Source organism: Clupea harengus, chromosome 13 (assembly GCF_900700415.2).
Source record: "Clupea harengus chromosome 13, Ch_v2.0.2, whole genome shotgun sequence".
NCBI classification, from domain to species: Eukaryota; Metazoa; Chordata; class Actinopteri; order Clupeiformes; family Clupeidae; genus Clupea; species Clupea harengus.
The window spans coordinates 16942804-16958316 of NC_045164.1; the positions used below are offsets into that span (position 1 = coordinate 16942804).

At 41.1% G+C, this 15513-nt stretch overlaps 1 protein-coding gene and 1 non-coding gene across 2 annotated transcripts in view; one reads left to right on the forward strand and one right to left on the reverse strand.

Annotated features, from left to right (window-relative positions):
• The window catches only part of LOC105892717 (serine/threonine-protein kinase 32C), a 95776-nt gene extending 86410 nt beyond the window's left edge, over positions 1-9366 (reverse strand). Inside the window, exon 1 of the mRNA XM_012819024.3 lies at positions 8972-9366. Coding sequence (XP_012674478.1) covers positions 8972-9053 — 82 coding nt within the window. The 5' untranslated portion in view covers positions 9054-9366. The remainder of the gene's footprint in view (positions 1-8971) is intronic.
• Positions 9367-15311: 5945 nt separating this feature from the next.
• On the forward strand, positions 15312-15404 carry trnar-ucu. Its single transcript has 2 exons — positions 15312-15348; positions 15369-15404. It is a non-coding gene; the product is annotated as a tRNA-Arg (tRNA).
• Positions 15405-15513: the final 109 nt, after the last annotated feature.

The following is a 15513-nucleotide window of genomic DNA, read 5'->3' on the forward strand; positions in this document are numbered from 1 at the left end:
GGAAATCTCCTCTTAATTTCCTCTGTCGCGGTGTGTGTATCGGAAAACTCTTTACATTCGTCATCTATCCATATCCGAAGCACAGCAGGATCTTTCAGGCGCGTTTTGAGGCCTTGCTCATGCAGCTTTTCTCGAAGTAGCCAAAACTCCTCTTGTCGCAGTTGTGTTTTCTGCGAAAAGTCAGGTGTTATCGTCACCGAATGTTTGTCAATAGTAAATTCCTCTGGAATAGGATCAGGATATCTTGTCTCTTCTGAAAATGAAGTAGCTTCATGATGATGGTGCGTGGCTTTGTTGAAGATCTTTCCACTCTGATCCGATAATTCGGTCAAATTCCTCCACCTGGGTTTTCAGGTTCGTCGACAGTGTTGATGCCAGGTAGGCCTTCATCTTAGTACCTTCACTCTTTTCTGGTACTTTATGCACTCTAAGATTGTTCCTTCGGGATCTATTTTTGACTTGATCCAAATCATCTGTAACTTTCGAAAGCTGTGATTCCAGGTGCTTTATTTTCTTTTTTTCTGTTCATTTTAACTTTGTGGCTTGATCGTGGACATCCAATGCAATCACCTCGTATTTTCGATCTATTGATGCAATGGTATCAGCCATTTAATCTACTTTAGTCGTAAGGTCATCAATGTTCCTGTTTTGCAGCGATATACTGTTTACCTCAATTGAAATTCTTTGTTTGAGTCCAATACTTCTTGCACCATAGTTTGTAATTTCTCCATTTCCTTTGACCGAGACAAGGTCATTGCTGCACAAACTGGGCCTGTAGGCATTGCAAATCACAACTTCTCTTCAAAACGTTGGAACATGTACTAAATGTTCAAGCGAAGCCGCTTAATGATTTAGGGGGAAAAAAACAGAAATATAGCATGAATTATAGAAGGCTTAAAACTGGGGATGAGCCAAGCACGCTACTCTCACGTCCGCCATCTTCTACCTCACCAGGTCATATTTTATTTCCAAAAATCACTTGCGTGTTTGAGTTGAGGTTAACGCCTTGCCATTAATGACAGGGACAGCTGAATTTATTTAGTGTGAGAGGGGCAGAAACATGGACTTGACACACATCCAAACAGTACTGGAGAATAGGGAAAAGCGTGGGATTAAAGATTGCTGGCTGATGTCAGAAGACAACTTCAAGTTCCACAGTGTATTGTTGTGATTGCTGAGACCAGTGAGTGTGAGCGCATTGTTTACTTTAAGTTAATGTTTCCCTTTGAAAATGCAATTGAGAAAGCCTTTGAAAGGAAGAAGCACTGGTAGTAGAAGCGTGGGAACGAGGTTGGCAAGCACACACACGACCAGTGGAGGGAAGTGTTAGAGGCTTTGCAGCTAAATTAACCACAACACTTCTGTTTGATTTTGGTTTTCGAGGATGGTCACTCAAAGGAGCTTTACAGGAATTGTCTGTGGCTGCTGAAAAAGTAAGCCAGTGTTTGTGGCCGAGGCGCTCGCAGACTAGTTGGGGTTGTGAATTAACCTGAACTAAAACTGAGATATGTGAAATCTTGTGAGAGAGATTCCAATCAGAAATAATATTTTAGTCTTATGACTCAAAGACCCTAACCCTACATATTAATGTGTTATGATTTATGCATATGCTTTGTTTCTTAGAATCAGAATTGGGGTTAAGCTTTTAATCTGTGTGTTGTACCGTATGTGAGCGTCTGTGTTGTAAGTGATGAGGAGGAAGGGATGTTTTGGAACTTTATGTCTCTAAGGTCATGAGGTCAGAGTGTTGTTCTGACGCTTGAATGCACATCCTGCTCTATATCACACAAACACCACTGGTGAGAGCTGGACTCAGGGTGCCCCACGGAATCAGAGCCCTGTCATCATCCCTCTGTATTCTATCAGTTGACATCCCTCTCTTGTCAACTAATAGAATACTTAAGGTCAGGCTTGTCCTCTGTCTTGTTGTCTAGTGTAGAAGTGAGATGCTAAAGATGATCAGATAATTTTCTTGGGAATCTTGCATCTCTCCTGCTGTGCACAGCTGAATAAAACCTGTATCCTGATTGAACAACATCTTCCGGACTGAGGTCTCCGTTTGTATGGTACAAAATTACTGTCACTTAATGGTGTATCCAGAGGTGTATCTGTTGTTGTCTCTGGTAGCAGCATGTGTCCTAACCCATCATGAGTATGGAAGGGGGTGGATGTGGGTCTGGGGTCGTGAATTAACCTGAACTAACACTGAGATATCTGAAATCTTGTTGAGGTGTATCCTGAGGAGAATCTCTTGTTGTCTGGTAGTGGCATGTGTCCTAACCCATCATGAGTATTGAGGGGGGTGGGTCTGGGATGTCAGACATGCCTGCTTGAAAACCCCAGGGAAACGCTCATGTTCAGCAGTTGTGGGTTACAGACACGAATGTCAAGGGCCTACTGTGAAGGGCCTTTACGCATCCCGGGTACAACATGCGGCGTGTGTTGCGGTGGTCACCAGACAGTTGTTGTTATATCCTTCTGCTCAGGATCTATGGTTGGGCAGTCATTATAATGGTTAGGTTAAGTTGTTAGGTATGTGTTTGGGTATAACTGACGTTACAGTGTGGTAATAATGGACTGGTAAATGCAAGCTTGTTGACAAAATGTAGCCTACTGCTGACAGTGTTGGTTGAACATTACTGATGTTTATAGTGCCGCTGTGAGTGAGGGCTGTTTAATGTCGGCCAGAGATGGGTGTGTGGATTGAAAATACTTTAGTCTTGCTGTCAAGTCATTATCTAATCGGTAGACAATGCCACGTGTTCTAGGCTATGTTGTATGCAGAGGTGTAAAAAGTACTGAAATATTGTACTCGAGTAAAAGTACCTTTACTTTGATGAAATTTTACTTAAGTACAAGTACAATTACCCATCTAAAAATCTACTAAAAGTAAAAGTACTAAAAGTAAAAGTAAAAAGTAGTTAATTTAAAATGTACTTTAAGTAAAAGTTACTTAGTTACTTCCATATTTATTCCCCTTCACCAACATAACAGTTATAGTGCAAATCAAGGTCGTTAGTGTTTTGACTTCCAAAGTCACTCAAATAAAACCAAAATCAACCAAAATGTAAGTGTGAGGGCACTTGTTTTAAAGACAGAACTGAGGATTTATTTGAAAGCAGACTGTGCTTTTCCTATGTAATAATGAGACATGAACCACATGACGGCAGCAATAAAAACGTATGTGTGTAATGTTGTTAGAGGAGCACCTGTAGTCGTTGTTAATAACGGATCTCCTAAAAAGCAAATTTGTAAGACAGCATAATATGCTAACATACTGCAGCTTGCTAACCTTTTTAACAAGTTGGAACAGGCAAAGGCTATCTAGCAAGCTTTCAGTTTGTGCCATCCTGTGCCATACAAATACATGTACTTTAGGCATATTGCAACAGTTTTGCTGGAGGCACTCTACTGATGAACAGTTTGGAGTCTTAAATGAATGTGATAACTCAAAGTTATTGCAGTGTTTTTTTTTTTTTACTCAGTAACGGATGTGATTTCCAATGTAGCAAAGTACAATACTTCAGTCAAAATCTACTTAAGTAAAAGTAAAATTACCGATTAAAAAAACTACTGGAAAAATTACAAAGTACACAAAAAAACTACTCAATTACAGTAACGTGAGTAAATGTAATTCGTTACTTTACACCTCTGGTTGTATGGCACGGTGGCTCAGGTGCTTGCACTGCCGTCTCACAGCAAGAAGGTTTGTGCAGTATGTCGTTTGTGCAAATAAAATCTGACAATTATTATTATTATTGTAGGCTTGACAAGAGGTTATCAAACTTTTTGGGGGCTAAGACACATCAAATGTCTAATCGGAACGTCAAGGCACATATTTTGACAAATAAATGTAAGTTTTAATAAGATGAGGGGTCTGATTTTTATAGAAGTTCTTTGGATGTATAAAATCTCTTACAGACCACCAGGTCACCCGCTTGAACTAATTCACATCGTTAGATGTGTTACATTCTCCAAAATTCAATAGTTCAGTTCATTTGACGGAAACCATAAGTACCAAAGAATTAATTCACATTTACCAGCATGGTAAACAACAGAGACAGGAAAAGAAGTGGTAACTCCATGCCTTTGAAGTGGTCCGAATATGGGTCCATTTTTCAATTATCAATATTCCTTTAGTCCGTGAGGGTCCACCAAAGAATCAAAACAGAAAAATGAATGAAATGAAAAGTGAAAATGAAAGTGAATATCATCATGTGAAGTCCATTGCTCACTTCCTGCTAACGTCATTCGTCAAACAAAGACCGCAATTACACTGACATGAACAATATTTTCTGTTCTTCCTTTCTCCTGTGTTGTTGGGTATGATTGTTTTTGTTACCTTATTGGCTACAGAACAAAAGTGTCACCACATTTCTCTGTTTAGTTTTCATCCCTTTTCTTTTTCAGTACGGTTTAAATATTCAATTTGATAGTAATTCCTGTCTTTGTTGAGCAAGAGTTTTGTGCGAAAGGAATTAAAAGCCTGTCCCATAAATGGGATCCAAATTCTGCTGAATTGGCCTAACCAGACTGCTATTAAACTCATATTTTCAGTAACATTTCCAGTTGTTGCTTATTGTACACTGAGTCCCATTCGATTTCACTGAAAAAGCTGTAAAAACCTCATTTAACTACACTTTTCTGCAAATTTCCTGTTCTACACTGAAAAGATTATTTGTCAGTTTAAGCTAAAATATATGCCTCAACAGTTCAAGGTACTGTGTGTAGTTTTTAGTGGAATCTAGCGGTAAGGTTGCAGATTGCAAACAATTGAATAGCACTCCCTCACCCCTCCCTATCCAAGCGTGTAGTACAACCTACAGTGCCGGTCAGATGCCAATGACTACTTCCAAAATGTTGTAATCGTCTACAACCGCAAACGATGAGGTAACTTTAGATAGACTAGGCTAACGTCATTACCTAGCTTCAGCAGATAGAAGTTACCCATACCCTGCTGTGTATAATGATGACATTAGAATAGGTTATGAAATTTAACATTACTCATTAAGCCACTTTCTCAGTAAGGTATTGATATTGTAGTACTTGTCAAGGCTATAACATATGGGCTAGCTCATACTGGATTTACCTCAATATTTGCTACAATCATAGCCTAACTGACTAACTTTAGTGAAAGTGTTCATTGCTCTGCCAAATTGAGTTGCTTGTTCGAAATGCCATTTTTGTAAAGATGATTATTTTAACTTTTGTAGCAATATCCCCATTATCGGTTACCTTCAAATAGTTATTCAGATTATCCTCATTTAAATACCAAAAAGCAAATAAAAAACAATTCTTGCATGGGGCTTTAAAGTAAATAAAATGTGTATTTCCCCCTGTTTTTACAATGACAATGCACAATTTTTTTATTTAGTTTTTCTTAAAATGTTCTCCCGGGGAGCATACCACAGAAAGATTACACTTTCACTCTGAACCACTACGTTGCCAGCACCTGGTGCCCCCCTTGGAGATTTGTTCTACTTGCACCATGTTTTGCTGTTGTTGACCAATAAACCATTGAAAGGATTTCCCTCATCTTCAATGCTTGAAAAGGCGTTGAAATGCTAAATCTGTATTTGTTTTATTACTCACACAAAACATAAATCGTCATTGAAGGCCTACCATAAAAACTGTAATCTTTTTAATAATTACAGTAAAAGGAATGCATTTACATTCTATAATATTAAAATGCACACATGCACTAATGTTACAGCTAGAAAATTATCAGATTACTTTGCATTACCTAGCCATGGAGTACCTTGAGTTCCTCTGATATGATGCTCAAACCATGCTAGCTAGCTCAACAGTTTAACTCACAACACTAGCACCACATTTCTCAGTGTATTATCAACCAAGACCTCCTACTTGACTCACTCATCAAACAGATCTCAAACACATCATTTTTTCATCACGCAACATTGCCAAAATCAGAAAAGTCCTATTCCTTCAAGATGCAGAAAAACTAATCCATGCTTTTATTGCGTCACGACTAGACTACTGCAATGCTATTCTGTCCAGATGTAGCAACATCTCAATAAAGAGCCTCCATCTTGTACAGAACACTGCCACTCGCACACTTACTAGAACTACAAAATGTGAACATATCTCACCTGTACTAGCCTCCTTGCACTGGTTCCCCGTCAAAAGTAGAATTGATTTCAAAGTACTCCTAACATATAAAGCCCTAAACGGCTTAGGTCCCGAATTACTTCAAGGAATTAAATGTCCCCTATAGCTGACCAAGACCACTTCTTTCCCAGAGTGCAGGTCTCCTTGTAATACCAAGAATATCAAAAAGCACAATAAGAGGCAGAGCCTTCTGCTACTCAGCCCTTCTCCTGTGGAATAATGTTCCTGCTTCCGCTTTCCATCTTTAAATCAAGACTAAAGACATTCCTCTTCCTCCTATAGTCATGAATAATGCATCAAAAACCCAACACCTGTCGCAACATTGCTTCATACTTCTTGTCAGCAATATTGCTGTGTTTAGCAGGAGTGGGCTACAGACAGCACATGTTGTACTGTGAAAGATTGCACTTACTGATCCCGAGTACAGCTTGCTGCGCATGTTGTGGCTGTCGCCAGCCAATTGTCCACTGTTGTTGTATCCTGCCACTTTTACTATCCTATCATCAAAACTAAACATGAACAAAATTCCCATACACCTTGCCGGGCAACCTCTCCCTCTTCTTCTATATCATATTATGCTAATACTGATAAAGTGGCCATATTACCTACTGCTGATTGGTTACCTAAATGTATCTCTTTATCTGTTTATCAAATTGATGTTTACCTACCAAATTTTCTCTCTCTTATAGCATGACCTTTGCTCGCAAATGGCTCGATAGTTGTGACAACATTGTCCACCTGATCCACTTGCAGAAACCCTCGGCCTAAACCTTCCCATCCCCACCACATGGCCATGCACCTCTCCCCCATACTCTGTGCTAGCCTTCACCTGGAATGTAAATAATTGCCACCATCGACATAGTTTTCTGTTTCGTTGCTATACTTGTAACCTTACTAGCACACTGTATACCAACTAAGCTGTTCTACAATACTTGAATGCTTTCTTCCCACCTTATCCACTATCAATTTTGTGTATGCATCATGTACTGTATATACCATGCTATGTGTGTGTGTATTGTGTACGTATATACCATGCTACGTGTGTGTGCATCATGTACGTACTGTATATACCATGCTATGTGTGTGTGCATCATGTACTGTATATATCAAGCTATTTTTGTGTGTATTGTGTACATTCACCACAGCTGTGCTAGCCTTCTTATCCTGATATGAATCCTATACAAATGCATCTGCCACCCCCCCTTCTTTTTTCTATCTCCACCTCTCTACCAGACCGGCTCCAAGACACCCCCCCCCCCTCTCCTCAATAAGCCGAGGTTTTGCTCAAGATTTTTTTTCCGTTAACAGGGAGTTTTTCCTTGCCTTCTGCGCCATTGCAAGCTCCATGGGGGTTCAGGTCCTGGGCTCTGTGAAGCGCCTTGAAGCAATTTCATTTTTCTGGTGCTTTATAAATAAAATGTAATTGAAACTTTTCCAACTAACTGCAAATACTTGTATGTGCTCTGATCTGTAGTGATATTGTGAGCACTGTAATTACAAGTGAAAAGGTAAAGTTTAGTAATATTAAAGTTACTTGTTAGTAAAATGGCTAACAAAACCTTTGTAAACTAGACATTTGTGTCTCCAACATGCCACCATACGATACATTACTCCAGGCTGTATGGCCTCTCCGTTCACTATGGAGCCTGTGCTTTGAAGCTAGACATCAGTATTACAATAGTATTGCAGTATTGATAACTTGCATGCAGAGAGTATTCCCATTTCTCTTAACCAAATAGGCTCTGAATATTAACACCATCTGGCTTTTGTGTGGAAAGCTTCTAATTCCAATGTTGACTTAAAATCTTCTGCATACAGAGTCAGAGTCAAAGGTGATCCTCGAAGTGTAATTAAACCAGAGCTTTAAACCTTCAAGCTACAATATTGATTGTAAATTGTATGTAACTGTTTAAAATTCAAAAGTCACATTTTAAGTGGAAAGAGGAATTGTATTTATTTTTAAATGTATTTTAATCACAAAGTAGTGTGGGCTATTATGAAATGTGTATATATAAATAAAGATGCGTTTGTTTAGCTAATAAATGTGCGATATTCACCGTTTCTCGTGTGTACAAAAACGGTGCAAAACGGATTGTCAGGTACTATTTCCAAAGGTTCATTTTAGTCCCAGTGCATTTAGGTTCAAAACTGTCCCCAGAGGTAGCATTCATATTTTATTACAAACGGTACGAACTGTGATGCTACAAATACGTAGGTAAATGGGTTGGTAAGTGCGTACATTTGAGGTTACTGCCCCAAGAAGAACCTGCCGAACCCCTCCAGGTAGCCTAGAAATGTTGTACAATTTTATCTGACAGTGAAGGATCAGCAGGAATAGCAGGCTGCATTAAAAGTGAAATTTCTGTGCTGACAAAAAGCCTACTCTGACAGTCGAACACTAAGCAAATCTAACTGTTTTTCATCCGACCAGCATGTGGTCAAACAATTAGTTTTGCAAGCAGTTCGGTCGTAATTTCACCAGTATGCATCAATAGCCACTGCTATTCGACATTGGACAAAAAAACACAATGAAAATTAAAATTCCAGTTTACTGTAGATTGTGAAGCAGATGGGTGATATCAACAATCGTTTCAAACGTCCCGTGAAAGCACACACGGATTTTAAACTATTGCTGCCAGTGGTGCTGTTCATCTATTTTAGACAGTAGCTTACAGTAGCCTAGACGGCATTTCAAATATCATTAATGTGATGTTTTCTCTAGCGAAATTGTCACACTCCCCTACATGTGGTTTAAACGTTAGGCTATATATCGACCAATAATGCCGGCACGTGATCAGTAAAATAGTGTAACAACGGTGAAAGCGAAAGATTTTACACTCACCATCTTCCTTCTCATCGAACACTGGCCTTTTGGAAGAGCTACTAGCCCCCATCCTCTTCTTCCACTTTCCCCAATGAAACATTGTGCATAAGACGAGATAGCATTCCTCGCAAAATATGCTACTTGACTGTTACTTAACGCTACACGCTCGGTGCAGGCATTGTGTCATCCGTCCTCTACTCTGTGCTTTCATGAATTCATCTTCATCCAGCAAAAATTGCGTCGATGGTACAAACTGTGTCCAGTTTAAAGGACGTGCTTAGCTTGGCCTGTGTGTTCTTGCTTAGCTCGACTGACTTCTGCAAGAAGTAGGTCTCCGCTTGCCACACGTTGCAACACACTTTGCCGCCGCCCATCCAAGAATATGTCGGCCAGGTGCCAGTAGCGAAGAATGTTTATTTTTACGATAGCCTAGGTTATTTTAGATCATCTAATACATCATTGTGTCGTAACACGGAGTAATAGGGCCACGACTTTTTGACATTAGGAGAGGTTAAAATATTACCAGGAAAAAAGTCTTTATTTTGAAAAGCCTAGTTAAATATACAAATATTTTGGTAATAGAAAAAGTCAGAATACTATGAGAACAAAGTCATTACATTTCATGAAAAAAATATTAAATAGTCAACTGACAACTAACAAAACTACCAAATGAAGTTTGCAATTGATCCGCTTTTGGCAGCCACGGTTTGACCAAGGCATTGTGCCACACACATCAGTCAATCATTTCAGCCCGAGTTTTTTCCGGGTTGAACCACCATTTGACATAGTCATCTATTTTTGTAATGAGTCAATTAGAATACACTTCCAAAAAGAAAAAAAACCGATATCTCCGTTGAACCTTAACGTCACATTCGCATAATCACCATGTTCATATCGTAGTGAACTAGCGTGGATGAAGGTGCCGTGCAGCAGAGATCTCAATTTCTACGCGATTACTGTATTATTATTTATTATTTATTTATTTTATTTTCGGCAAACTCCTTCAGGGTGCCCAATTATTCAAATGCACACACTCTCTTTTAAGACAATAGGACCACAGGTGGGCAGGCCTTACTTGGGAATGACATTTACCCTGATGGTGGAAAGATAACACATGGCACAAAACAGCATAAACACATCACAAAATGATAACAGTTACACATGCTCATTAGACATTACGCATACACTCTTACTAGACACAAAAGGGATGCACATCAACAACAACACACCACACACCTGATGCATGCTCACGCCCAAAAAAATCTGCTAGCCCACCGCCAGCACTCTGTTTGTGTCTTCAGGACATTGATATGGTCATCACAGGTGTCCAGTCTGGACAGCCCGTTACGGCTTCACTGAGTGGGGGGTGGAGGATTTCATCTCAGCTCCAGCCCCACCCCTGGAGTGCCTCCCAGGCTCTCTTTATCAGGGCACCAAACCCTGACGTTGGACGCCACAACCTCCGTACCTGCACCAACCCAGGGGTTTGTATAGATAATTAATGTATGTGCAAATCACTGAGTTATAAGCAACATCAGATGTGAGGTGAACTTCGACTCCTTAAACCTGACCTGCCCAGGTTACTAGTAATAATACTATTGTTGTGTGTTTCTGAGATTTTAGCACAGGTTTAATTAAGTGTTGTTTCCAGGTCAGTATGTACTAATGTCTTCATTAATCTTGACAATAACAAAAAACAGACAAACACAGCTAAACATGCAGGTTATAATCTTGCTGGCTTGCCTTAGCACAGCTGTTGCTCGGTAGACTGAAGGAATGGATGCTGTCTTACACCTGTTATCCTCCACGAAGTCTGACTAGTTTTGATTTAAATCGAGAGGTTACCAAACCAAGCTGTGATGCTTTATCTAATAAGGTTCTCAAAGACCGCCTGATAAAATGTCAGTCACCGATAAATTTATGATCCGCTTACAAGAAGTCATTCTAATTGATGATTGGTTAAGATTACCTTCAGCTGACCGGAACGGAAAACGCAATTTTTTTGATTGGCTAATACCAGGACCTTTATTTTTTTGTTGAGCTAAGATGTCGATTGCCTGACTTTTAAACGATCGGGTTCTTTTAGTTTTTTTTATTATTTTGAGTTATATGGCTTAATTAATACTCAACTGGCTTGTTAACCGAACTTTTACAAAGTCATACGGCTAAACATACTACCGACTTGTTAACCGAACTTTTAAACCTGTCAAACCAGATGTTAATAGTTGCAAACACACCAATGCAGTAGCCTAGAAATGCCAAGCCCCCTGAACCTCTCCTTGTATGCATCATGCTACATGTTATTGAAATGAGTTCCTGAATTTTTTTTTCTACAAGAAGCAGACAGCTGAAGCTCATGTTCACATTTTTTTATTTAAGAAATTGTTGCAAAGAAAAGAGCAATCTACCTCGCAATTTCTATTCATCTTGGTTACAACCTGGCTGTCCACCTCCCAGCAGTCAGCCTCTTTTTTTCTGAAAACCTTGGAGATAGAAATTATTACCAAAAAGTTTCCAATAAATGTCTTTGAAACAAATCTATTTAATTTGTGACATAATCTTGACATTAGTTATCAATAAATATATTTCACATTGGTTTACAGGTGTTGCTTGCAAACCTGGTGCAGTAATTATACTAGGGTGCAGATGTACATGTAAACACATGATAACGCCTGGCTCACACTGTTGCGGTGCAATGCGTTGATCCAACGGATGATGGAGGGTGTGTCTGCCGCATGCGCTGTAGCTTTTGCAATGCAACCGTCATAGCGAAAACAACAAATCATATTTTTTCCCACTCGGGGCATACAATACAAAAAGATAGCCTGCTTTCAGTGGCTTTTATACAAACATGTATTCCGATTTGGTTGTGAGGGTAGCTAATGTCTATACATTGCATAGGAGGTGTAGCAGCAACGTGGTGTCCGTCGTTGTTGGGTGCACTCCATCCTGCAGAGAAGAGCTCGACACAGAGAATACCATGCACTTGTCCAGGAGCTGCGTTTGGATGCAGTGTTATTTAGACAGAATTTCCGCATGACGCTGGAAAACTTTGGGGAGTTGCTCTGCAAAGTAGCTCCGCTGAAGGCCAACACATGGATGCGGTTGGCAATTGGACCCATTGAGCGCCATCTGCCTACGGTAAGGTTTGTTTATACAATTATATTGATCACCTGCTGTAGGCTACTTCTTTCATTTGACTTGTAAAGCCTCTGTATGATATAGAGAGAGAATGCATACCAGGGAGAGAATCTCAGGTACCTGGCCTCTGGTGATTCTTTTAGGACCATAGCGTTCAGCTACTGGGTTGGGCTTTCAACAGTGTGTGGCTTTGTCAGGGAGGTTGCAAGTGCCATCTTGACTGCCCTGGTGGAGGAGACCATGCCAGTTCCCAAAATGGAGGACTGGAGGGCCATTGCTGCACAGTTCAGGAGCAGTGGAACTTTCCACACTGTCTCAGTGCGATTGATTGGAAGCACGTGGTCCTTCAAAATCCACGGAATTCCGGGTTCCTCTTTTTTTTTATTTCAAGTCAACCAACACAGTGGAAACATGTATTGTGGTCAGAAGAATCAGTATTTCAGGTATTTTTTGGAAGAATTGAACACTGTGTGCTCCGGACTAAAGAAGAAAAGGACCATCCAGACTGTTACCAGCAACAAGTCCAAAAGCCGGGGTCTGTCATGGTATGGGGTTGTGTCAGTGCCCTTGGCAAAGGTAACTTACACTTCTGTGACTTCTGAAAAGTACATAGAGATTTTGGAGCAACATATGCTGCCTTCAAGACGACATCCTTTCCAGGGAAGCCCATGCATTTCAACAAGACAATGCAAAACCACATTCTGCACACATTTCAAAGGCATGGCTGAGGAAGAAGGTTGTGTGGATGCTTGACTGGCCTGCCTGCAGTCCTGACTTGTCCCCAATAGAAAATGTGTCGCACATTTTGAAATGCAAAATGCAACAACGAAGACCCCATACTGTTGCACACCTTAAGACTTGTTTTCAGGAAGAATGGGACAAAGTTACAGCTGAAACGCTTCCCCACTTGCTGTCTTCAGTCCCTAAATGTCTTTTAATGGGAAAAAGAATGGCAACATTACAAAGTGATAAATGCTTTACTGTCCCAACTTTTTTTTAAATATGTTGCAAGAATAAAACTTTTTTTGGGGGTTGTACTTTACTTAACTAACCTAACCTCAAATATTAACAGAACTTTTAATTAGAATTATGTAGTGAAGTGTGTGCAGTGGTGAGTGTAAAAAGATTAGTGTAGGTCAGAATGTGTAGAAAAGTTTTAAATTGCTGATGTTCTTGCCTCCAGCACAGCCTCCTGCTCTTGTTCAGCCCTGAAACACCAGCTGGTGCACTCTGAACCGCACCCTTGCTGTTTAAATGCCAGTAAAAATAATTTACACTCCAGTGTCTAACATCACACCACTCACTGGTCACCACCCACCACCCACAGGTCACACTGCGTCACTACGCTTCGTCAGCTCACCCACTGTGCTCCTGTTCAGCGCTACGTTGCAGCCGGGTCCGTGATGCCCAACAGACAGGACAGACAAACATGCAAGATAAATTGTCCACTGGTCGGCCTCTCCGAGCCGACCAGAATAATAAAAATAAATAATCCCACACGCCCTGGCCGTCACCACACAGAGGACGTCACGTCGGTTTGCAGAAATCCAGTGAGCCCAATGCTGGAGTGGATCCTCCTCCGCACTGGTCCTGATGTTAAGCAGGCACCGCCCCCGACGATCGCGTAGTCCACTGCCTCTTCCTGCTCTTGCTTGCGTTCCCTCACGGGGCGGTGATCACAAGACCCACTGGGAAGCACAAACACTCATTGGTGGTGGAAGTCGAACTTCCCTTCAAGGGATACTTATCGTGGGTTCGATGGGTTCTCTGCTTTCTCTCGGTCTCCTCGTAGTCGCGCTGCTGCACTCCTGCAGGTGTAGTTCCAGTGCAATGCCGGTGGCTCTCTGCCTGCTCGTCTTCCGTCTCTCTTCCATGAACCGAGTCTCCTCTCGCATTAACGCATCCCCACCTCAAGTAGCGCTCGCCCGGTGGAGACAATCAATTAAATGACCAATGCCTGCAAGCTTTCCCTTTACCCACAGGTGTCCATGATCAAAGTCCATTACCGTGCGATCATTGCACCAGCCCCCAATCATTGTTAATGACAAACAACGCACCACACAGCATATAACTTTCAGACTTCCCTTTACACACGTAATTTTCATATAACTCATATAGACGTGACACCCACAATTACACGACACCTACACTTTCAGAGGCTTGCTGGCTGCTGTCCTGGCTCACCTCCTCCTCCTCTGGCACAGGGCTGGGGGTTTAAGGGAGAGGGGAAGTGCAGGGGGGTGGGGGGTTAAAAACCCCATCACTGCCATGTAGCGCCATGACTGACAGCGCGACACTCCTGTCCCACCTATTTTGGCCTCTTTCTCCCTGTTTCTGTCCTTTTTAAATCTGTCCCTCAACGACCTCCACCTTGTCTTGCATAGTTCCTCTATTGAAATGAAAAAATGTAACTGAAATAAAAACAATTCTGAAATGACAAACATTTAATAAATTATTCCTCAATAACGTCACCTCACATAACTGGTTTCTTCCAACTACTGTATGTGGTGAGATGACTGCAGAGTGTTTAGGCCTCTCTCTCCAGTCATCCATGGCCTACTGAGTTTAACCTAACAAAAAGAGAAAACAGAAACAAACACCAAAATAAAAAACCTAAATAAATCAGTGCTTCCAAATCAAATAAAAACACCAAACACAATCCTTGGGTGTGTAGCCGGGTAGCTTTAGGACCCAGGAGCTTTTAGGCAGCCCATGGCTGACGTGCTGTTTCCTTAATGAGACCCGCGATAGTTTAAGTTGGCGTGTAGTACTGGAGGCAATTGTTTGCTGAAGCTGTAGCTTAATGTTTTTACCACGTAGCGACAGCCTCCTCAGCTTGACGCGACGGTGGACAAGCATGGAGTAGCGGGGTTAGAAACTCAACAGCCCTCGGTATGTTTTGTTAAGTCATAAAGAACATTTTATACTGATGCTGTTTGGATGGTGTAATTAATACGGGTATTTCTACCACAGGTAGTGTCCAGCGACTGCCACTGTTTTTCCCATATTAGTTTTCCCATAGTTTGGTTTCTTTCTGTTCTCAGTTTGGTTTTGTTAAAGGGGCTGTTTTGTGTGCTTATTATTTTGGGGTTATGCCTGTATTTTGAGCCTTGGGTATGCTAGACTTGCTAACCTGGTGTGGTAACCACCTGACCAAAGTGATGGGAAAAGATACGTCCGAGTAGCTGTAGGAGCGTAAAAAAAGCAGCCAGAACCAGGTTCTGTGGCGCAATGGATAGCGCATTGGACTTCTAGTGAGCAATGGAAAAAAGCCATTCAAAGGTTGTGGGTTCGAGTCCCACCAGAATCGTGCGCTTTTAAGGATGATGTACAGCGTGGTGCCAAGACCTTCTGCTGTGCCCTTCCCACGACCCAAAAAGGGTTTTTATTCTTGCACCTCATACAGTGAGCAAAACCTG